At 36.9% G+C, this 24,321-nt stretch overlaps 1 protein-coding gene across 1 annotated transcript; it reads right to left on the bottom strand.

Moving 5' to 3' along the window:
* Nucleotides 1-50: 50 nt before the first annotated feature.
* EIF3M (eukaryotic translation initiation factor 3 subunit M) lies at nucleotides 51-23,899 on the bottom strand. The gene is made up of 11 exons (XM_043580886.1): nucleotides 23,747-23,899; nucleotides 20,899-21,031; nucleotides 19,601-19,739; nucleotides 19,196-19,319; nucleotides 18,941-19,035; nucleotides 8,069-8,152; nucleotides 6,993-7,092; nucleotides 6,311-6,392; nucleotides 1,685-1,828; nucleotides 709-769; nucleotides 51-247 (listed from the first exon to the last, which is right to left on the bottom strand). Exons 1-11 carry the CDS (start codon nucleotides 23,786-23,788, stop codon nucleotides 127-129), a joined length of 1,125 nt encoding a protein of 374 aa, XP_043436821.1. The 5' UTR covers nucleotides 23,789-23,899; the 3' UTR covers nucleotides 51-126.
* Between the last annotated feature and the right edge of the window lie 422 nt (nucleotides 23,900-24,321).

Genomic DNA, 24,321 nt, shown 5'->3' with positions numbered 1-24,321 from the left:
ATTTGTGACTTTTTACATTTCTTTTAAGACAATAAATGTCCAGACTGTAGTCAAATTGAAGTTTATGTTTTACTATGATTTGGATTTTTTCCAGAAAGAACAAAAGTTTCTATATAGCATAAAAATTCATGTATCAGAAAGACTCAAAAGGCTGTTTTTCACTTTGTTCAAGTTTTGTTTCCAGGCATTAAGTGTGTCATACAGTTGTTGCCACTGCTGTTTTCCAAATGTCCGATGTGTACTGTGACTAAAAATTGAAAAATTAAAAACAAAGTTGTTAGTCAATCTTTTATCCTTCTGGCATTCTTTTACAATACTACACACTTGTATCTAGCCAAAAACAAGGTTAAATATACATAAAAGACATAAGCTTCTAATTCTCTTACGCTTCTAAATTATTTTTTAAAAATCTTTACCATATTGATGCTAAACGTTCTATTTTCCTGAACTACATACACCAGACACAAAAGTCATTAGTATTCTAGCCAATGCTGAGCCATTAAATGAAATGTGCTGGAAAATAGGACTCTTTCATTAAATAAGCTAATCACATTCAGTCTGAACTTTAATAAAATTATGATAAATAGCAACTATTTAACTACAGTCAACTGGTAAGAACACCACCTTCATTCTCTAAACATTTAAGTTGAAATAATCAGAACAAACTAAATTGTTCCACAAAATGCTGCAAAATCTTAAGTGTCTTACCTCACAACTACTTTCCTCTGGGTCTGATCAATTTTGCAGTAAACCATTTTAGTTCTTACCGCTGAAAAAAGATGGTTTACATGATATGTTATATGGAAAATTCCCAAGAAAAACAGCTAAGATATAAAACTAAGTAAACCACAATAAAACCTTACAATTTTCAAATATTTTACAAACTGACTCTTTCAATCTAATAACAAGCACAGCAATGTGATGGAACCAAGAGGAAGGTCATGCATTTGTCCTATGGTTGCTGGGCAGGCAAATCTACACTGAGTATCATGTACAGTTTTTATTACAAATTCTAAGTGTTCTCCCCTACAATCACATATGGGGGGGGGAATACTAATTTCCTACCTAATATTACTTCTTTTTGGACCATTTGAGACTTAGAGCATTAAAAAGAAACCATGTCAATACTTCTGTACGTTTTATTAATCCTGACCATACAATCCCCCTAACTTTCAAATTTAAAAAGCCCAGAAAGAAATTTCTAACAATTAAATCACTTTATAATGCAATTATTTCTGGCCATTTGTAAAAAACTGATAATGATCAATATTTACAGATCATTTACTATGTGCCAAGCATTGGGCTAAGTGCTTTACCTGCATTCATTCATTTAATCCTCACAACTACGTAGTAACTCCTACTTTTCTGTTTCACAGAAGAAGACTTGGCCCTCAAACTAGGTCTGATACTTAAAATCTAGGCTCTTAACCACGTAGTATACTGCCTAAAGGCCTTTATTCTGTATGATTTCAAGGGACAGAACACCAAAAATCACATAGCAATTTGTATTTCCAGTGAATTTTTACCCTGCTGCAAAAATAGTCTGCAAATGTACTAAACATACACATCTGCTGTAAGAGACTCTAGCTTTGTTAGCATATGACTCAGTTTCAAGACACAAACTCTTCTATTCCGCAAGGTAGAAGAGAAATTCTAGGAAAAAAATGAAAATGTTCTGCCTTACCATCAATAACAAATGCTTCAACATCATCGGCTCCAATCTGAAGTTCTTGCTGCATTGTATCAAAAGAAATTTCTTTATTTTCCACTGCCATTCCCATAAAAGTAAGCAGTCTCATTTTTGCCATATTCTGTTCATGTAATAGACCTGAATAACACAGGGGTAAAGCCTGATGAATATCCACACTAGTTAAAGATCTGAAGAATCACAACTATTGTGTCAAACTCTTGTGGAAGTCACTGTTAGAGCACTTACAGAGTAATTCTGACAAAGCTGCTTATATCTGCAAACCATAAACTGACCCCATAAATAAATTGTGGAATATTACAATTATTTTTCTAGAACCACATTTCTTACACCGCCACAGGTGATAGGTTCAAAGTTAAGAACTTTGGATAGGAACAAACTTATGGGCTACAGGGGCACCTGAGTGGCTCAGTCAGTTAAGCGCCCGATTTTGGCCAGGTCATGATCTCACGGCTCGTGAGTTCGAGCCCTGCATTGGGCTCTGTGCTGACAGCCTGGAGCTACTTAGGATTCTGTATCTCCTTCTCTCTCTGCCCCTGCCCCGCTCATGCTCTGTCTTCTCTCTCTCAAGAATAAAATAAACATTAAAAAAAAAAAAGAATGGGCTATAAAATGGTATTTTTTAAGCCCTTAAAGTTCTGCACATTTTACACGTTTTAGTTATACATTTTAGGAGATAAAATGTACAAAGTTCATTTCATAAGAACATTTTTACTTAAACTTATTTTTATTCTTTGTTCTCTATTTAAACACAGGATTCCTTATCTACTTTTTGTCAGTATTACTAGTAAACATGAAGCCTTAAAATATTTTCATATACACTCAGTTACAAAAACATTCCATTTCCCTTTAGGTCACTTTGGATTTAACACTTAAGTCAAAATTGCAAAAATGTGTTTATCATTTAACAATTACAGGCTGGGGTGCCTGGGTGGCTCAGTCGGTTAAGCGTCCAGCTTTGGCTCAGGTCATGATCTCACAGTCTGTGAGTTCGAGCCCCGCGTCGGGCTCTGTGCTGATAGCGCAGAGCCTGGAGCCTGCTTCGGATTCTGTGTCTCCCTCTCTCTCTGCCCCTCCCCTGCTCATGCTCTGCCTCTGTCTCAAAAATAAATAAAAACATTAAAAAAAAAACATTAAAAAAAAAAAACAATTACAGGCTACACTGATTAGTACTAGATGAAATGGAACAGTACCATTAACAAGGGTACTTGAAGTAGAAAACTGTACAAATAATTCAAATTCTGCCTTATAATTTCTAATGAAACCTGCTGTTACAATTATTCAGATCACAAACAACTGCTAAACCCAAAAGGAAACTTAACAAATTACCTAGTCCTGATGCTTTCACTTTAAAAAACAAGAAAATGTGAAGAGCGAAGAGATTAAATGACTGACGTGTAGTCAAAGTGACAGTACTAGGCTTAAAAAATACATTCGCTTATAACATAAACAACTAATAAGCAAATAAATATTTACAAATCCTGAATATTCCAATTATTACCTGCTCCTAAGTGGAAAAAGCGGAATTATAACAATATCCTACTTTCCTGATTTGATGCTAATTTATTAATTATATAAAACAAGCTTCCTAAATTAATCTAAAATTACACATTCCTTTTCTCTAAAATTTCAAATAATGTAAACTGAGCAAATGATCAATCATGTACCCTCTAATAATTAAGAGCCTCAAGTTTCTATTGTTAAAAAAGTTCTAAGCACTCCATAAATAAACTTGAAATTTATAACATATATTAGCAGAAGACAAGGGAAGCCCATTAATATAGGACATAATCGTCTGTTAATTAGCTGTAATTATGATGCAGGCTTTCTATTTGGCACAGATTCAACAAAAACATGATCATCATAACTCAAATGAATGAGGTATCCAAGTAAGTATTGCTAACCGGGTTTAATGGAAATCTACAAGCATCAAAAAATCAATTAGTGCACATTAACCCTAATTAACAAATGCAAATTAGATGCTGATTAACTTTCTGAAGCAAGAAGGTAGCAACTGTATAACACCAGATTACATGTAGACATGTTAGGGCAATTCAGTTGACACAAGATAATGCTTACTGTTGGCCCAAGTTGTCAGTGTTAATAAAACAAAATGTTTTTGATAAACTGATGCCACCTGTAGAATCCAGATATTCGTAACCAGACTCTGAGTTGCAATAAATGTTAGTAATACATGTAAAACCAAAAATACACACATTTAATAAGATGTTTTGCCTAAAGTATCTTTTACAAATTTCTAATAAAAGATCACTAATTTGCATACATGTTCAAGAAACTAACGGCAAAATGGAGAATTTGATTTTGAGTTGGCACCATAAATTAGAAATGTTACTCTATGTTCTTCCTATCACAGAGAACTACTACTAAATATTTTCAAGTACAAGAAAATTCTTTAACATTCCCAGTTCTCTGGGTACACACAGTTCTCTTTTAGTATGATAAAATGATAGACACTCCTAAAGTTTCTAAAATATTTTCTGACATAAATATACATATAAATAACTCTTTTCTGCTACCCTCTGTGTAGTTACAAGCTTGCCATATATTTAAAAATTTATCAGATAAATGAAGATTATTTCTAGAGTGAATTATGTAAAACCTGATCTGTCTTACACGTGGAAACTGGCATTTAAAAACATATCAAATTGATGATACTTTAAAACAAGACCCAAACTTAAAGCCATTAGAACTCTTGTTCTCAAAATCAAAACTATTAAGCCAGTGAAGTATGAGTTAAAGACTTGTAGAAAGCTGTGCTTTGTTTCATGAAACTAGAACATTACCTTTGAAGAGGAAGTCACAGTGTTCTGTGTCATATTTCAATTTTAAAGTTATAAAAAAATCTAATTTTATGGAAACATTTATTCATTACTAATATGTCAAAACCTTAATGCAGTAATAAAAAAATGTGCATCATTGAGCAATTTCTGCATTGTCACTGACCCTTGTCTTAAAATGCTGCAATATAGAAAACGTAATTTTAATGCATGCAATAGCTTATGAACCAGTGCTCCTTTGAAACAGTCAATTACACATCAATGGGGGAGTGTCAAAGTGTTAATTACTACTCCTTTTTCCTTGGTGCGTAAATAAAGAGGTTGCTGACATTAACATTCCATCACATAGCTTCATGCCACAAAACAAATTAACTGGGACAGAATGTGGTTTTCTGGGTCTAGTGCACCTGGCAAAGCATTCTACACAAACACACTTGCATCTACTTTATCTTGGTGTATTTCAAATGCCTTATTATGTTCAGAATAATTCAATCTTCCCCAATTCCAATGACTGCAGAAAAATGTACAAGGGATAGAAATTAATGATTACCAAATTGAGGACTAATAATATAATCAAAATAAATTATAGATGTATTTTTCATCTATGTCCCAAACCAGGAAACTAACAATTCAATATTAACATGGAAACTATAACCAACCTCTGAAGTATTCTGATTATTGCCTAGTAGAAAAACAAAGTACCTTAGTTTCATAGTTGACTTCACTCTCCAAAAAACGGTCATTTTAAAACAATTTAAATCTGTTCAACTACAGATTTTCTAATTTTTCTCTTTGAATTTTAGTATGCTAAAATCATGCTCCAGAAGGAAATAAAATACTGAATGTATATAGAATTTGCTCAGTGAGGGTAAGATTAAATTCAACTTAACAAACACTAAGCTCTGCTTATCTAGATTATCTGATTATCCAAAATTATCTGATTATCTAGTTAAACCATTTAACTCAAAGATTAAAATCATATAAAGCTAAGACTATGCTGTCTTCAACAAGCTGTAGTTAAGAAAGTTTCTCCCATCATGTAACTTCATTTCCAATTCCATCTACAGCTTCACTTAGATCTGCCTAACAATACCATACACTTCTAGAATTTGTTAAGGGGGGGGGTGTGCACCAAGCATACAATATATTAGACGGGGGGGAAAAAACCCATTTGTTTCAATTATGTAACTATGGCTTCTTTTTAAAAAAGCCCCCAAAATGTAAGGAATAAAAGGTCATTTACAAACAAATAATTTGATTTTAAATAAAGCAGCTTTAGTCATCAAAATTTTGTCATCTATTAAAATGAGTACATCTAAAAGTTGCCATTATGATCAAACCAATAGTGATCCCTGAAGTTGCTTTTCTGCTCCATCCCCATCCACCATTTACAAACACATATATCAATGGAACTACTTCTATTTGAATCTCCTCTAAGCACCCGCTTCTTGCTAGAACTTTATCTCAAAGCAGGCTGGTCTAGTAGATCTAGAAGAAAGGCCTAAAGTCCAACAAGTTCTTATGGAGAGAAAAAAAAGGCCCAGGTTCTCTGATTCCTAGTTTCATGTTCTTTCCACCACAAATGCTACCCTTTACACCTCCTTGGTTTCCAATTCCCAATTCATTCTGAGTAATCTTTTAAACTGTCCACCTAGGTTTGTTGCTGTTCTATCATACATGGTTAGGATAATCTATACAAAAGGCCACAGTCGTATCTGCTGGATCTCACCATATATGTGAGCTCAAGAACAGCATGTTCCCATTTTTCTTTATACCCTTCCCAAGAATAAACTCCAAAACTTACCAAGTGAATCAATGAAGTCTTTATTATTCTGATAAAACTTGACATACGATGCCAACTTAGCACTCACAAAAATGGTTAAAAGCTACAGACAGAAAATAAAAATATAATATTCAATACAGAATCAAGATTTATACTCAAGATATTTTTAAGGCACTAAATCTCAGCAATAAAACTCTATGCTTCTTTTAGTGCAGAAATATCAATCTTTTTGATAAAATTACCATTTAAACCATTTGCTTTCATTAAGACACACTTAGATGAAAGAATCAGTAAATTCAGTGAGCTCGAAGTGATTTACCCTGAGTAGTAAAGGCATAGTATAAATGGAAACTAACCCAAAATGTCTTTATTTATACTTGTACTTGAAAAGTGTGTTCATGTGTTTTTAAATATCAGATTTATGCTCCTAAATGGGGCTGGCTGACACCACATACAAGAAGAAATTTGTATTATTTAAGTTCATAACAGTCAGGCAAGTAAGGAGATGAAGGAAAGGGAGAAAGAACAGGTACATTCAGTGATTGGAAAAAAAGGCTGGTCCTAAATTTCATTCTGTTCCTGATATAAGAATAAACAATTGTCTTCCCAGATCTAACAGTCATGCTCATGAATACAAGGAAAAAGAGCTCCGCTTTAGTATGTTACATTTAGAAAAGAATATTTTTCATATTAAAGTACTTACATCATGAATAAGCTCGCCTTCCAAAAATTTGACTGGTTTTAAAGTGAGAAGATGGTCAAAAAGAAATGCATTTGGATCTTTCAATGCTCGTACAATACACCTTAATTATAAAACAAAAATACAAGCACAGTCCTGAGATTCAGGAACTTTTTGCCAACAGACTGCAAAATATATTTAATTCAGTAAAATATCTAAGAGTTCAATATATACACAGCATAAAAAAGTTACCAGATTGGGATTAAAACCGGCCAATAAATCTATTTGTCAGGTATATCTGTTTTAACAAAATAAAATAATAAAGTAGTTTCAGACAAAAATGTAGCTGGAGAGAAAGCATGGCCAAAGTAATCAAAGAGTAAGCAAAACAGCAGTGGCATCTTACCATGTGCCAGACACTGAGTTAAGTGCTTTACATGCATTACCTCACTTGATCCTCACAACACCCCGGCAGACAGTATTATCATGCCCATTTTATCAATGATGAAACAGGCTCAGAAAGAACTTACCCAATAAGTACTCATTAAGAGATGGAGTATTTGAATGTAGGCAGTCTTAACCTCAGTTAGAGATCTCATCCACAAACTATACTTTCTAGCAATACTTATCATGCACAGATCCCTGTGAAGCCACACCCTATAAAGAAGCTATTTCCGTTTTCTAGATTTAAGAAACTGATTCTATTATTATTGCTACTAAATAGACCTAGGATTGTTTGAAGCCCTTATTCTCATTAGCAATGGGCTAACTTTTAGCAAGCCACCAACTTTTCCTCATCTACAGACCTTAATATTAAGGTAAACCTTAGATTAAATTCTACTTCTCAGGTTGGGGTGATGACACCCATACCAGCCATACCCTAAACAGAAAACACCATGTGGCTATTCCACATGCGATCTATGGTTATTCTAATACCAAACCATGAATTTTGGTAGCTCTGGTGGAATCACCACAGAGCACACAGTACCAAATGGCTCTGGATCGCTGAGAGATGCAAACATGATTTCTGCTGTATGAGAAACACGGATGCTCAACCTCCAAGCTCCAGGCAGCCCCCATCAGAATGTGTTTAACATTACCTGTGGGCATCAACTCGAGCCTGGGAAGCGTTGTCCTCTGTGTAACTTCCCAGCAATTCCACCATGACTTTTGAAGCAGCATCACTAAAAAGAAATACTGCTTTAGGAATTTCAGAATATCTTACTGTCATCCATTCACTCAAAAATATTTACTATATGCCAAGTACTATGCTGATGATAAATACAATGGTGCCCCAGAGACATGGTCCCCCTCTCTATGGGAAAAATCATGCAACTTTCCTTCTAGTAGGAAAGACCAAAAACTAAGGAAAAATTACAAGTGCCATGATGGTAACCACAAAACAAACAACAAAGAAACAGTAACAGATACGCAAAGAGTAAAGAAAAAGGAATCCAAGTAGATCACTAAAGAAAGCCAACAAACCATGAAAGAACAAGGACCAGAGAAAATCTGTAGAAACCACCAGAAAATAACAAATTGGCAATAAATACATATTCATCAATAACTACTTTGAATGTAAATGGACTAAACAAGCCAATCAAAAGACACAAGGTGACACAGTGGATTAAAAAAACAAACAAAACAGGACCCATCTATATGCTGCCTTAAGAGACTCATTTCAGATCACAAGGGCTTGCAGACTGAAAGGGGATGGAAAAACCTTTAACATGCAAATGGATGTCAAGAGAAAGCCAAGGTAGCATCAGACAGAAGTCTATAAAAACAAAGACTGGGGGCGCCTGGATGGCTCAGTCAGCTGAACGTCCGACTACGGCTCAGGTCATGATCTCATGGTTTGTGAGTTTGAGCCCCACGTCAGACTCTGTGCTGACAGCTCAGAGCCTGGAGCCTGCTTCGGATTCTGTTTCCCTCTCTCTCTGCCCCTCCCCTGCTCACACTCTGTCTCTCCCTCTCTAAATAAATAAATAAATAAATAAACATTAAAAAAAAAATAAAAACAAAGACTGTACAAGACACAAAGGACACTACATAATCATAAATGGGACACTCCAAGAGGATATAATAATTATTAATATGTATGCACCCAACATGGGAGCAACCAAATATATGAAACCATTAATAACAAACATAAAAGAAAGAATCGATAGTAATACAATAATAATGATAGCAGGAGACTTCAACACTGCACTTACATCGAGGAAAAGATCATCCAAACAGAAAACCAACAAGGACACAGTGGCTTTGAATGACACACTGGACCACATGGATTTAACAGACATATTCAGAACATTCCATCCTAAAACAGCAGAATACACATTCTTTTCAAGTGCACACAAAACATTCTCCAGAATAGATCACAGAATAGACCACAAAACAAGTCTCAACAAATTAAATTAAAAAGAAGTCGAAGCCATACCATGCATTTTTTTCTGACCACAACACTGTGAAACTAGAAATCAACCGTAAGAAAAAATCTGGGAAGAGCACAAATACATAGAGGCTAAATAACATGCTACTAAACAATGAATCAGTCAACCAAGAAATCAAAGAAATCAAAAATTACATGGAAACAATCGAAAATGAAAACACAACAGTCCAAAATCTCTGGGATACAGCAAAAGTGGTTTTAGAGAGAAGTTTATAGTAAAACAGACCTACCACCTCAAAAGCAAGAAAAATTTCAAACAAGCTAATTTTGTAACTAAAGGAGCTAGAAAAAGAATAAAACACAAACCCAGCAAAAGGAAGGAAATAATAAAGATCAGAGCAGAAATAAATGATATAGGGGCACCTGGTGGGCTCAGATTAAGCATCCAACTCTTGATTTTGGCTCAGGTCATGATCTCACGGTTCACGAGTTCAAGCCCCACATCAGGCTCTGCACAGACAGCATGGAGCCTGCTTGTGGTTCTCTCTCTCCCTTTCTCTGCCCCTCCCCTACTTGCTCTCTCAAAATAAATAAATAAACTTAAAAAAAAAAAAAGATACAGAAACTAAAAAAAAAGATCAATGAAACCAGGAGCTGGTTCTCAGAAAAGATCAACAAAATTGATAAACATCTAGCAAGACACATTAAAAAAAAAAAAAAAAGAGAGGATCCAAACAAAATCACTGAGAGGAGAAATAGCAACCAACACCACAGAAATAAACAACTGTAACAGAATAGTATAAAAACCTGCACGCCAACAAATTGAATAACTGAAGAAATGGATAAATTCCTAGAAACATATAACCTACCAAAACTAAACAAAATTTGAACAAGACCAATCACCAGAAATGAAACTGAACCAGTAATTTTAAAACTCCCAAAAAACCAAAAAATCCAGGCCCAGGTGAATTCTACTGAACATTTAAAGAAGTATTAATACCTATTCTTCTCAAGCTATTCCAAAAAATAGAAAAGGAAAACTTCCAAATTTATTCTATGGGCTTGATACCAAAACCAATAAAGACATCACATATACAAAAAAGAAAACTACAGGCCAATATTGCTCATGACTATAGATGCAAAAATCCTCAACAAAGTATTAGCAAACTGAATCCAACAATACATTTAAAAAAAAAATCACACTCCGGGGGTGCCTGGGTGGCTCAATTAAGTGCCTGACTCTTGATTTCAGCGCAGGTCATGATTTCACAGTTGTGAGATTGAGCCCCACACAGGGCTCTATACTGACAGTGCAGACCTTGCTTGAGCTTCTCACTCCTCTCTCTGCCCCTCCCCTGGTCACGTGTGCATGCATGCACATGCTCTTTCTCAAAATAAACAAACAAAAAACTCATACTCCGTGATCAAGTGGGATTCATTCCAGAAATGCAAGGGTGGTTCATATTTGCAAATCAATCTGATACATCACATCAATAAGAGAAAAGGATAAGGACCATATGATCATTTCAACAGATGCAGAAAAAGCATTTAACAAAATACAACATCCATTCATCATGAAAACCCTCTGCAAAGCAGATCCAGAGGGAACGTAACTCAACATAATCAAGGCCTCATATGAAAAACCCACAGCCAACATCATACTTAAACTGAGAGATTTTCCCTTAAGGCCAGGAACAAGACAAGGATGTCCACTCTCACCATATTCAACATAGTACTAGAAGCCCTAGCCACAGTAATCAGACAACATAAAAAATAAAAGGGATCCAAATTGGTAAGGAAGGAATGAAACTAATTTGCAGGTGACAGACACTATATATAGAAAACACAAGACTCTGAAAAAACTATCAGATGGATAAATAAATTCAGGAAAGCCACAGGAAACAAAATCAATGAACAGGTATCTGTTGCTTTCATATATACTAATAATGATGCAGCAGAAAGAGAAATTAAGAAAACAATTTACAATCATACAAAAAACACTAAAATATCTAGGAATAAAATTAGGTGAAATATCCGTATTCTGAAAACTATAAAACACTGACAAAGAAATTCAAGATGATGCAAAGATACAGAAAAGACATTACATGCTCATGGGTTAGAAGAACAAACACTGTTAAAATGTATACAACCCAAACCAATCCCCACATTTAATGTAATCCCTATCAAAATACTAACATTTTTTACAGAAAAAATTTTTTTTTACAGAACTAGAACAATTCTACAATTTGTATGGAACCACAAAAAACCCTGAGTAACCAAAGCAATCTTTAAAAGGAAACTAGAGGGGCGCCTGGGTGGCGCAGTCGGTTAAGCGTCCGACTTCAGCCAGGTCACGATCTCACGGTCCGTGGGTTCGAGCCCCGCATCGGGCTCTGGGCTGATAGCTCGGAGCCTGGAGCCTGTTTCCGCTTCTGTGTCTCCCTCTCTCTCTGCCCCTCCCCCGTTCATGCTCTGTCTCTCTCTGTCCCAAAAATAAATAAAAAACGTTGAAAAAAAAAAAAATTAAAAGGAAACTAGAGGTATCACAATTCCAGATTTCAAGTTATATTACAAGGTGGTAAGAATTAAAACAGTATGGTATTGGGAAAAAATGATAAAAAAATAAAACCGTATGGTACTGGCATAGACACATAGATCAGTGAAACAGAAACTGACAAATAAACCCACAATTATATGGTCAATTAATCTTCAACAAAGGAGTAAAGAATAACCAATAGGGAAGAAGACAGTCTCTTCAACAAATGGTGTTGTGGAAAAGAGCTACATGCAAAAGAATGAAACTGGACCACTTTCTTAAAACCATACACAAAAATAAACTCAAACTGGATTAAAAGTCTAAATGTGAGACCTGAAACCCTAATACTAGAGGGGACCGCTGGAAGGAATTTCTGACAGTGACCGTAGCAACATTTTTTAAGATATGTCTCCTGAGGCAAGAGAAATAAAAACAAAAATAAACTGATGGGACTACATCAAAATAAAAAGCTTCTTACAGCAAAAGAAACAATCAACAAAACGAAAAGACAACCTATGGAATGGGAGAACATACTTGCAAATGACATATCTTTTAAATGGTTAGTATCCAAAATATATAAAGAACTGCTACAACTCGACAACCCCAAAAACAAATAATCCCATTAAAAAATGGTAAAAGGCTTTCTCCAAAGAAGACATACAGATGGCAACCAACACATGCTCAGTATCATACATCATCAGGGAAATGCAAATCAAAACTACAATGAAATGTTACCTCATACCCATTAGAATGGCTAAAATAAAAAGCCAAAAAACAAGTGTTGGCGAGGATGTGGAGAAAAAAGAACCCTTGTGCACTGCTGACGGGAATGCATACTTGGTGCAGCCACTGTGGAAAAATGGTATGGAGGTTCCCCAAGAGGTTAAAAAGAGAACTACCCTATGTTCTAGCAATTGCACTACTGGGTATCTACCCAAAGAATACAAAAACATTAATTCAAAGGATACATGCACCTGTATATTTATAGCAGCATTATTTACAACAGACAAACTATGGAAGCAGCCCGTGTCCATCAACTGATGAATGGATAAAGAAGATATATGTGTATGCATGTGTGTGTATGATATATTACATATACATATGTGTGTATAATAGAATACTGTTCGATTGTGTGTTATATAAATAATACACACACAATCAAACATTATTCAGCCATAAAAAAGAATGAAATCTTGCCATCTGCAATGACATGGATAGAGCTAGAGTATAATAATACAATGTAAAATAAGTCAGAGAAAGACAAATACCATGTGATCTCATGTACATGCAGAATTTAAGAAACAAAACAAATGAGCAAAGGGAAAGACAGAGAGAGAAACCAAGAAACAGACTCTTAACTACAGACAAACTGATGATTACACCAGGGGGAGGTGGGTAGAAGGATGGGTGAAAATAGGGGGTGAGGATTAAAGAGTACACTTACCATGATGAAAAAAAAAATAAATTGATAGAACACACACACACACACACACACACACACACACGTGCTATGAAGGAAATAAACGGCGATGTAAAAGTAACAACACAGCAGAGACAGGAAAGTACACAGGGAAAGTCTCTCTCTGAAGGATTGATACAGAAGCTGAAATCTAAAGGATATAAAATAATTGGCCATGAAAAGTGCTGGAGGTGGAGGGTTAGATAATTTTCCAGGCAAAGGGAAGACCAAGTACAGTATAAAGTCCCTAGGTGGAAAAAAAGTTTTGTGCCCTAAAAACCGTTAGGAAAGCATAGCTGTAGTAGAGCCAACACCATATATTCAAGTAACTTTACTAAAAATAGCCTTCCAATTAAATTATCCCTAAAACTGTGCAATTTTAACTGTAGTGAAAAGCACAAAATGCATTCATTCAATCTGAAGTCTTGGAAAATGTTTATCTTCACCCTTCATTTCTTCCTTTAAACTGATGAATTTTCAGACAGTTATAGAAAGCTAATTGGGAAAAGTCATTTTTTTTTTCTTTGTTTTCTAAAAACACTTCCATACATCTGGATTCAACTTGGGTACAATCAGTAGGAGCTGTATCATTTATTTTAAAAAGTTAAATGGTATTTTTATTTTTTTGAAAGTTAAATGGTATTTTAAAACTTCCTACAGGGGCGCCTGGGTGGCTCAGTCGGTTAAGCGTCCGACTTCAGCCAGGTCACGATCTCACGGTCCGTGAGTTCGAGCCCCACGTCAGGCTCTGGGCTGATGGCTCAGAGCCTGGAGCCTGCTTCCGATTCTGTGTCTCCCTCTCTCTCTGCCCCTCCCCCGTTCATGCTCTGTCTCTCTCTGTCTCAAAAATAAATAAACATTAAAAAAATTAAAAAAAAAAAAACAAAAAAAAAACTTCCTACAAACCTAAGGTTTATTAAATCATACAAATGTAAATATGAAAGTAGTTAAATGGTAACCAGCATCTTAAATATAGTGAAAGAACTATAAGAATTCAAAGAAAATTTTAAAGAAAAATTGCATTTTACTCATTGTTCATTATTTTGTGACACTCTATAAGCACATGTGCATTTATTTCATTTTCCAGTTTTAGTAGTCACAGTATACTTCAATCTAATATATCTTACCAGCTAAAGAAATCTAATTTCACAAATATCAGATAAGATAATCCATTTAAAGTACATAGTATCTGACATATAAGGACTCAAGAAATGTTACACGATTTGCACTCATCAACCACCAATATAAATAAAAGGGCAAGGTGAATCTCAGAATTCTAATTCAGAAGCAGGAAAAAAAAATTACATTTTACGTGTATTGGGCAAAACCCAAATCTTAAAATTTAAAAGAGCAGTGTGACAGAAACTTTGTGTTTAAATAAAATGGCTATCCTCTTGTCCTTCCTTAGGGTGAGTAGTAATTACCCATCCAATGCCCATAATGTGCCAAACACCTGGGGAATACACAATGGTTGACAAATAAGGTTCCTAGCCTTCAGTGAGTATACAACCTCACAAACCTTTCAACAAAGGGTGTTACATGCCATGATAAAAGTAGAGGGTGCTGTAGAAGAAAGGCACCTAACCTAAACATAATAGTAGTGTTTTAGGCAGAGAAACAAAGTGGAGTATAGGTCTAGACCAAGGGCAGGCAAACTTTCTGTGAAAGGACAGACAGTAAACATTTTAGGTTTTGTAGCCTATATGGTCTCTGCTGCAACTACTCAAGTCTTGGCAAAAGCAGCTGTAGAAATATGTAAATGAGTAAGTATGGCTATGTTCCATTAAAATTTTATGGACACTGGCATTTGAATTTTGTATAATGTTCATATGGTATAAAATATTATTCTCCCTTTAGTTTTTTCTTAACCATTTTAAAACTATAAAAACCATTTTTAGCTTGGGGACCATAAAAAAAAAGGTGCCAGCCCCTGGTCCAGACTACGAAAGAGAAAGGTGCTTCTGCAGTTGACACAGGTTCACTAGTTCTCGGGTGTGATAACCAAGAAGAAGGCTGTGTTGGGGGGAAATGCAAGGAGGGAATATCCATATCAACAAAGCATAGTTTTTGTATGTCAATGCACCATACAAAAATAGCATGCCACCAGCCCCAAATTACCTCAGTAGATAGGAGTCCAGGTCAGAAAGGTTTTGCATGCCTATGAATTTTGTAATGTATCCTGAAAAAATGTGCTGGAAGTTGTGTTTCACAAAATCATGGTTACAGACTGGAGAAAATAAAAAGATTACACTTCAAAATGTCTCACTTAGGAACATAAAGACTAATTTAGAAAGTAAATGAGGGGCGCCTGGGTGGCTCAGTCAGTTGAGCGTCAGACTTCAGCTCGGGTCATGATCTCATGATTTGTGGGTTTGAGCCCCGCATCGGGCTGTGTACTGACAGCACAGAGCCTGGAGCCTGCTTCTGACTCTGTGTCTCCCTCTCTCTCTGGCCCTCCCCTACTTGCACTGTGTGTGTGTGTGTGTGTGTGTGTGTGTCTCTCTCTCTCTCAAAAATAAATAAACATTAAAAAAAAAATTTTTTTTTTTTAAACAAAACTTTCTGGCAGCTGTATTAAGAAAAGGCTGTAGGGGGACAAGACCCCAAACAGAGACCATTTGAGAGGCTACTTCAATAATCTAAGTAAGAAATAATGGTAGCTTGGACCATAAGGTAACAATGGAAGTAGTGAGAAGTGGGTCTGACTTTAGATTTATCAGGGCTGACAGGATTTGATATTGGATCAGATATGGAGTATAAGACAAAAAGAAGAATCACGAAGAAATTCCAGCTTTGGGTTTTGAGCAACTGGAAGTACAGAAATGGCATTTCCTGAGTTGGAGAAAATAAAAACGGATTTAGAAAGAAAAATCAATAGCTCACTTTTGCAGATGTTGTTTGAGATATCTTTTGGGTATCTAAATGAAGCTGTTAACAGGAATAGATATCTGGAGTTCAGAGAAGAAATAGAGGAGATAAATGTGAAAATCACCAGTATATATACAGTATTTAAACGCATGTACGGGCACTTGGGCGGCTCAGTTGGTTAGGCATCCAGCTCCTGATTTCAGCTCAGGTCATGATCTCATAGTTTGTGGGATTGAGCCCCACATCAGGCTCTGCGCTGAAGGCACAGAGCCTGCTTGGGATATTTTCTCTCTCTCTCTCTCTCTCTCTCTCTCTTTCTCTCTCTCTCTCTCTCTCTCTTTCTGCCCCATCCCCACATTCTCTCTCTCAGGATAAACAAACTTAAAAAAAAATAAAAATAAAGGCATGCAACTGAATGAGAGCACTCAGGCCACAGCTGCTTTCTCCACCAGGTGCCCTCCAAAGCATTTGCAAGTGCATGGGAGCTACTACAGCTGTTCTAAGGACTAGGAGACACCACTAGCATATTAGTAGGTGAGGCCAGGGATGTGAAATGCCTTGCTCTGAATGTTAACAACCTAGCAACACAAAAACTGTTTCACTCAAAATACATTTGGTACTCAGCCTCCCCCAAAATCACAGCAAAATCAGAAACAACATGCACGGGAATGAATGTAACTGAAAAGAAAAAGTCCCAGGAATAAGTTATCCTAATGTTTAGAGAAGAAGGAACCCATAAACAAGTTGTGAACGGAGAGAAGAATCAAGACAGAGGAGCCCCTTGTAGATAAATGTAGAATCACTATGTTGTACACCTGAAATTAATATATGGTATGTCACCTACACTTCAATAAAGAGCGGGGAGGAAGAAGGAAGGAAGCCTCAAAAACCAACTGAAGACAGTGTTTCAAAAGGAAAGAATGATCATCTCTAACAAATGCTGCAGGTATTCTCTAGTATGTTAACACTGGGACAAGTCTAGTAGAGTGTATATGTCCTATTTCAATGTCTCTGAAAATTAAGTTTGGAATTCCTTAGAACCTTAGTCACTTCCCTTCTACATATAACAGACTAAAGACCTTCTGAACAGCAATCAGAGAAATCATCCAGTGAGTAGTCATCATCTCTGATAAGCGCTAGACATTCAGAGGGAAACTGTTAACACTCATCATTTTAAATTACTCTACCAGAAAAAACACTACCTTCTTAAAGGTGAGCTTGAAAAAGGAAAAGGAGAGAATAGTATCCAACTTTTAATGAGTGTTGTCTCAATAAGCACTTTAGATATATGTTATTATCTTTTCGGCAACCCCACGAGACGTTAAGTACTTCTACTATTTCCACTTTGAAATTGGAAACTGAGGTACAGAGATATTAAGTAATTTATTTAGAATCCTACAACAAGTAGAAAAGCCAAGACTTGAATCCTAGTAGTCTTGCTCCACAGCCCGCACATTTGAAATGTGAATGAAAATAAAGACTCTTTCTCTAACAGCTTTTAATGTTCTCTCCATTTGAAATGGTGTTTGTTATTAACTAATTACTCTTAACATTTTACTGACTACAGGCTAGAATCATAAGTGAGAACATATAACAGACAGTAGTCACTGATCAGAATGAAACAGGCTATTAATACAAGATCCCCTGCTTCTCTTCTTTTATACGACGTTCCAACTTTCACAACAAAAATTTCCTTCTATATTGTTAAATTTAACAAAAACTGCAAAAAGTTTACATTACTTAATATAAGAGAAACTTTGTTTACCCTCTCCAATATACTAAATACCCAGCACTAAAAGCCAGTATAAAAACTGTGCAATAAAACTAAAGGGAAGGCTGTTTACTTTTCCTAAAAGTATTTAACCACTATGTGAAAAGAGAAATTGAAAAGCTAAGTCAAAAAAGTAAGATTAGGGGCGCCTGGGTGGCACAGTCGGTTAAGCGTCCGACTTCAGCCAGGTCACGATCTCGCGGTCCGTGAGTTCGAGCCCCGCGTCAGGCTCTGGGCTGATGGCTCGGAGCCTGGAGTCTGTTTCCGATTCTGTGTCTCCCTCTCTCTCTGCCCCTCCCCCGTTCATGCTCTGTCTCTCTCTGTCCCAAAAATAAATAAACGTTGAAAAAAAAAAAAAAAAAGTAAGATTATCTTTCAACATTAGTTCTGAAAACTGAGCCAAACCTATCATTTGGTAAGCATCCCAAAGCTGGGTATATAGAGTAAGTACTTTGGGCATGAAATTAGCTAGGCTGAATTACAAGCCTTAGAAACCCAAGACCTTGCAGAAGCCATTTAAATAGGTACTCATTTAGTAGAGTCTACTGCAAAATTTGATCTCGGAAGTACTGTTTATATAAGAGACTTTGTGGAAACTTTGATAAACCCTCACTATCATTAAACAGAAGTGGGAGCACTACACCCCATACTAAGACATCAAAGCATCATTAAACACCTTAGTCTAAAGTTATATACAGCTTTCAGATGAACAGCTGTACCATTTTTTGGAACAAAAGCAAGTTTTGCTTTTTAAAAAGCTGAAAGACGGGAAAAACTTTTAAACTTTGCAGTTATGTTTAACTTAGTAGATGAAATTTACAGAAATACATTTACAGCAACTCTGTGAAGAATAAAATAGAGCAAAATCACCCTACTTGTTTTTAAAAACAGCCTCAACTGCTATATTGCCTGTGAAGTTTTAAGTTAGTACACCAATTCTGAGTACCTTTTCTTACAATCCACAAGTGCCTCATAAAGGAGCCTTAAAAGGGTATGTTTCTTTTCAGTGGTGAGGTTCCAATCAGAAATCCATTTTCTAACCTACAAGATTGACAAAAGCAGGAAATTTAGTGAACACAGCTGAACATACTTTCACCATTTAAAAGATAACGTCAGAACATACATATTTGCTATTTACTTTAGCCATAAATTAAATCTATACTTCATGTATGCAGAACAAGTATTCCACATAATAACTTACCTGATCCAGCTCAGTTGGAATATACTGGATGGCCCCACAAGATGCTGCCACTTTAATGAGGCTGCAATATACTGTATATCTTACAGGAGTATTCTTATCCATCCCATGGAAAAGGTTGCTTAGCCTGGTTAACAAACAAATAATAAAACAGTGTTTGAGATCAGCAATTATGATGATTAAGTTGAGATTATTTGCTCTCAGGACAAATCTAAGACAAATACTATTAATACTTCACATTACAAGGAGGGAAATGGGGCACAGAAGGTTAAATGACTTGTCCAAGGTTACACTAATAAGAGCCACAGCTGACACCCAAGTTCCAGAATTCTTGCTTTCAACCATTAAATGATAGTGACATAAAAAGAGACCCTTGAAAAACCAACCCTCTTTCAGTTCTTAACTTACAATTGCAGTCTCAGAGACGGGCGTTCACCTTCCCGAAATTTGACCAGCTTTTCACATAGGCTTTCAATCAGAGCTTCTTGCTTGTCCGGTTCCAGGATCAATAGAAGTGATACCACACTGTTCATCACACTTTCAACATCTATACATGTATGGATAACACAGTAGCAATACTATCATACTTAACATGTCTAATTAAATATATATTTCCAGTGTTTTAAAACACCAAAGACCATTAAACATGAGACACTTTAGGAAGATGGACCTGGCTACTGTAAAACAGTTCAATAATGTGCATTATGCTAAAAATACATTATATGTGAATTCAAATGAAACCAATTCTGTTATATAGCTAACATCCAGAAAGCAATTTGTACATTTTATTAAAGAAAAAAGAAATTATTATGTAAGGTTTGGTTTTCAACCAGCAGACTGATTTACATGTCAAATACATGGCGTCAATTTTTATTGACAAAATATTCAATAATTTAGAAGTTATTGGTTAGGTCTTAGGCTAGAATGCTTTCCCAACTGAAAAAAACTTTTACATATAAACAGAAAATTATTTAAAAAATGAAACCTGTCAACTTCCTGAGTCATTGATTTTTGAGTGTAAGATACTGACTATATACCAAGTTTAATCTCAAACCTTAACTAAATAAAGATCACAAAATTCCCAACGTTCAAAATTTCCCATTTATGTCAATAAACAGGAAACTAGCCAATTAAGTAAATGTCTTTTAGATTACTTGAAATTATATCCCATTTGATATTTAAAATTTTCAACGTTTTATTTATTTTTGTGAGAGAGAAACAAGAGTACAAGTGGGGGAGGGGCAGAGAGAAAGGGAGACCCAGAATCTGAAGAAGGCTCCAGGCTTTGAGCTGTCAGCACAGAGCCCAACGCAGGGCTTGAACTCACAAACCCTGAGATCATAACCCAAGCCAAAGTTGGATGCTTAACCGACAGAGCCACCCAGGTGCCCCTATCTGATTTGATATTAATATAAACCTATAAAAAGGAAAGAAGAGCTTCATTTTTCTTCAGTTCACCCTGAAATTATCAGTATTGAGTGTATGCACCTAACATTCAAAATACACAACTGATGTAAAAAAGATGTTCTATCAATATAGCTTACTTCATAAGTATACAGATTTAGAATAAACCGAAAGTATATGCAAAGAGAAGATTAAAAACAAACAAGGCTTAACAGTTCTACAACAAATACAACTTACGAGAAAAATTTAAAAGTAGATCCTTTATGATCAGTAAGAAATATTACAAAAAATTAAAAACAAACCTTTATCATCTTCCTTCAGACATACATCACAAGCCTCAATAATCTGAGCCAAATCTACATGAAGTCCACCTTCTGCATTCTCTTCTGAAATTTCAGCTCCTTTAGATTTCAGATAAGCTCGAAGTTCAGCAGCCTATTGAATCAAGTAAGACTGATAAACATCTATAAAACCGGCAATGCCAAAATTCAAAATCCCAAACCATTCTTTTTCGGGGGGGGGGGGGGGGGGGGGGAGGAGGGAATGTAAATACTATACTTAACGATGACTTTAAATTATTATGCTGAAGTGCCTCTCCCCCACCTTAGGCCTCATCACAACCCCACAGGAGCCACAGATTTTTGACAAAACCAAGAGACTACACAAACCCACTATGGCCCACATGGATCACCTTCAGAATTTCTCTATCACCTATATGCTGTTGAACTTCGAGTGCATAAAAAACTTCTTTTTTGAGGAGCTTTTTTGAGGAGGGGGCTGTATGTGGAGGAGAATTAATCTGACCTGGTAAAAATTCAACTTGTTTTAAAGAAATGCAATTTTATAAATTTTTTTTTTTCAACGTTTATTTATTTTTGGGACAGAGAGAGACAGAGCATGAACGGGGGAGGGGCAGAGAGAGAGGGAGACACAGAATCGGAAACAGGCTCCAGGCTCCGAGCCGTCAGCCCAGAGCCTGACGCGGGGCTCGAACTCACGGACCGCGAGATCGTGACCTGGCTGAAGTCGGACGCTTAACCGACTGCGCCACCCAGGCGCCCCAAGAAATGCAATTTTATTGCTACATAACATAGCTATCTTAAAAAGGTAGACATTTGCCATTACCCTGGCAAGTAGGTAATCATGTGTCAATAAAATGTCTGAGAACCTGAGACTAGCATTTTGGGAGACACAAAGATAAAAGCATGATGCCTTTGAATGGTGTCTTGAATATAATACTTTTCAAACTGGATCTACTTTATAACTAATCTTTTAGAAGGCAAAATACATATCGGGATCAGAGAGCACCTCTGGACCTAAAAAAACATAACTACAGTTTCGCATTCAGGTATTCAGACATTTTCTATTCTAATGCATATATATAATATTTAGTAAGTTGTTCTTTTGAGGCCTTGGTATTTATGGCAGCCAAACATGAATGTAGATGGTATTTAAAATAATAAAATGAAAAACTGAAACAGGGAGATGAAAGAATACCATTAATAAATGTATAGGTATCACATTTTCTAAGCCCACAAACATGTTTGGCTGCCTAAGGAAAGTACATTTTATCTGTAGGTCTGATGGTGTTACCCTTTCAGGTAACAACATAGTAACTTCACCTGTGAGTTGCTATTATAAACAAGATTTCATGAAACAAATGTCACCACAGAACACAAAAACACCACTGGGGAACATGTTTTCTATGAAGGAAACTGTCCAAAAAAATACCAAAAAAAAAGCATTCGTTCAGCTTCTGCTTTGTTGATACAAAGCAAATTCTTTCTAAGAATCATTCAATCAACAGTTTATTGTTTTTATCTGTCATGCTCACCGGCTCCAAGTGGCTGTAGAGAAGTACAAGTGAACGACAAAATTCTGAACTACATTTCTGAACTCTAATCAAACACAGAATTTGAAGTTAAATTTCTGAAGCATCACATTAGCTACCTGAAAAGAATAGCTGGTGCCAAACTGTTGTATTACAAGAGTAGCGTAACATAAGTAGAAATGACACTTTAAAACTGAAATGTGGCCAATGACAAGAACTTCCTGTTCCCTGCTACAAATTCCCTCCTATGTTAAAATCAAATACTTTTTATGGGTAATCTAATAGCTAATTTGTTGCTAACATCACTCCATTAATATCCACATATGGTTTTTTTTCATGGTCTTCTACATTTTCCTTTCTAAGTGCTCAACTCCTTCCCTAGTCTTTTCTCCTCTCCCCCTTTCTTCGCTCTTCAGGGCTGAGAATGTGCACTTTTACCATGGGGGAGGGAGTGGGAATCCCGTCTGTAATTCCACGAGATATCTTAGGGCAGTAATGGCGTTTTCTTCTATGGAAACGAAATTTCCATTTAAGTGGAGTAGCAAAAAATACAAAACAACACTTGCGATTTCACAGAATACGGTTTTCAGTTCTACAAAATCAACTTAGTGAAAATACGTTTCATGTATGTTTTAACTCCCACCAACTAAAGTTTAACTTTTGTTATGGAAAAAAACTGAGAAATATTAAGCCATGCATACCAAAGACCAAGCCCGAAATAGGAAATTTTTAAATATTAGGATGGTTCCTCAGATGTGAGGGTGAAACTGACGTTCTATTTTCAGTTTTCGTAACTCTCACTCCTGCACAAGAAAGAAGATACGGCCTGTGTATAAAAGTAGGGTCACCTGTGCCTCTGTGATCGCATAATAAAACCATTTTCACCTTTAGTACAAAATTACTTTACCCTAGTCTGCTAACGCTGTCTAAAGATTCGCCACCTCCCACTCCGGATGTGGCTGCATTTGGGAGGCGGAAGCAGACACCATTCCCAGTCAGTCAAAAAGTAGTGTCGTCAGAAGTGAGTCGGGTTGGAAAAGTCCCGACGCCAACCAGGAAGCTGGCTGGGTGTAAAGTCTCGGCCCAAGCGCTGGAACGCGAGGCCGGCGTGCTAATGCTACTCCAGGCCACAAATTAGCGCCTTGCCTCACGGCCTCCCTATTCGCGTGTGTGATGTGATGTGCGGCTCTCAGCTCCGCGGCGACTCCGCGGGGCGGCGTCCCACCCGCCTGGTCCCGGTTCAGCCCTGACTCAGCCCCTCACACCCTTGAGGACTCCCCCACCCCCACCCTGACGGCGGTCGCGGCCCGGGAGCACACCTGATCTTCCTCACTGATATCAATGAAGGCCGGGACGCTCATGGTGAAGGCCCAGGCACCCCGGTGGCTCCGCTCACAAAACCACGCCGACCGGAAAAGGGAGCTGCAGCGCGCTGAAGCGCCTCACAACCGCTTCCGGGTTACCCTGCGCTGATCTTGTGAGGCGGGATCACCGGAATGGGCGGGGCTGCGGGGCCAATCCCACGGCACTCTGGGGGCGGAGCAGTCGCGTTGGGGCGGGTTTCATAGGCACGCTCCCGCGGTCTTCGTCCGGGCGCCCTTGCTTCTAACCTCTAGGATGGTGTCGCCTGTTACCCTTCGCGTTAACTCCGGTCTTGCGCCTTAGCGCACCTCCTTTTTGAAATCTATTCGGTCAATAAAACTTGTGCTTAAAATAGTCGTTCTTTTGCAGCCACTCCCCTCTGCCAGCCAATCTCCCAGACCTCACTGAAGGGTGCCTCGCGTTTTGCTCCCCCAGCCACCAAGACTTGGCTCTTGGCAGTCCTAAAGAGGCTTCAAGTTTTAAGTTTTTTTGCTGAGCCCGATAGTTTTTTTCGAGTTAAAATTTATCCCAC

This window comes from Prionailurus bengalensis, chromosome D1 (assembly GCF_016509475.1).
Source record: "Prionailurus bengalensis isolate Pbe53 chromosome D1, Fcat_Pben_1.1_paternal_pri, whole genome shotgun sequence".
Classification (NCBI taxonomy): domain Eukaryota; kingdom Metazoa; phylum Chordata; class Mammalia; order Carnivora; family Felidae; genus Prionailurus; species Prionailurus bengalensis.
Note: the sequence above shows the minus strand (reverse complement) of the source record. Positions and strands in the feature narration are given on the sequence as shown.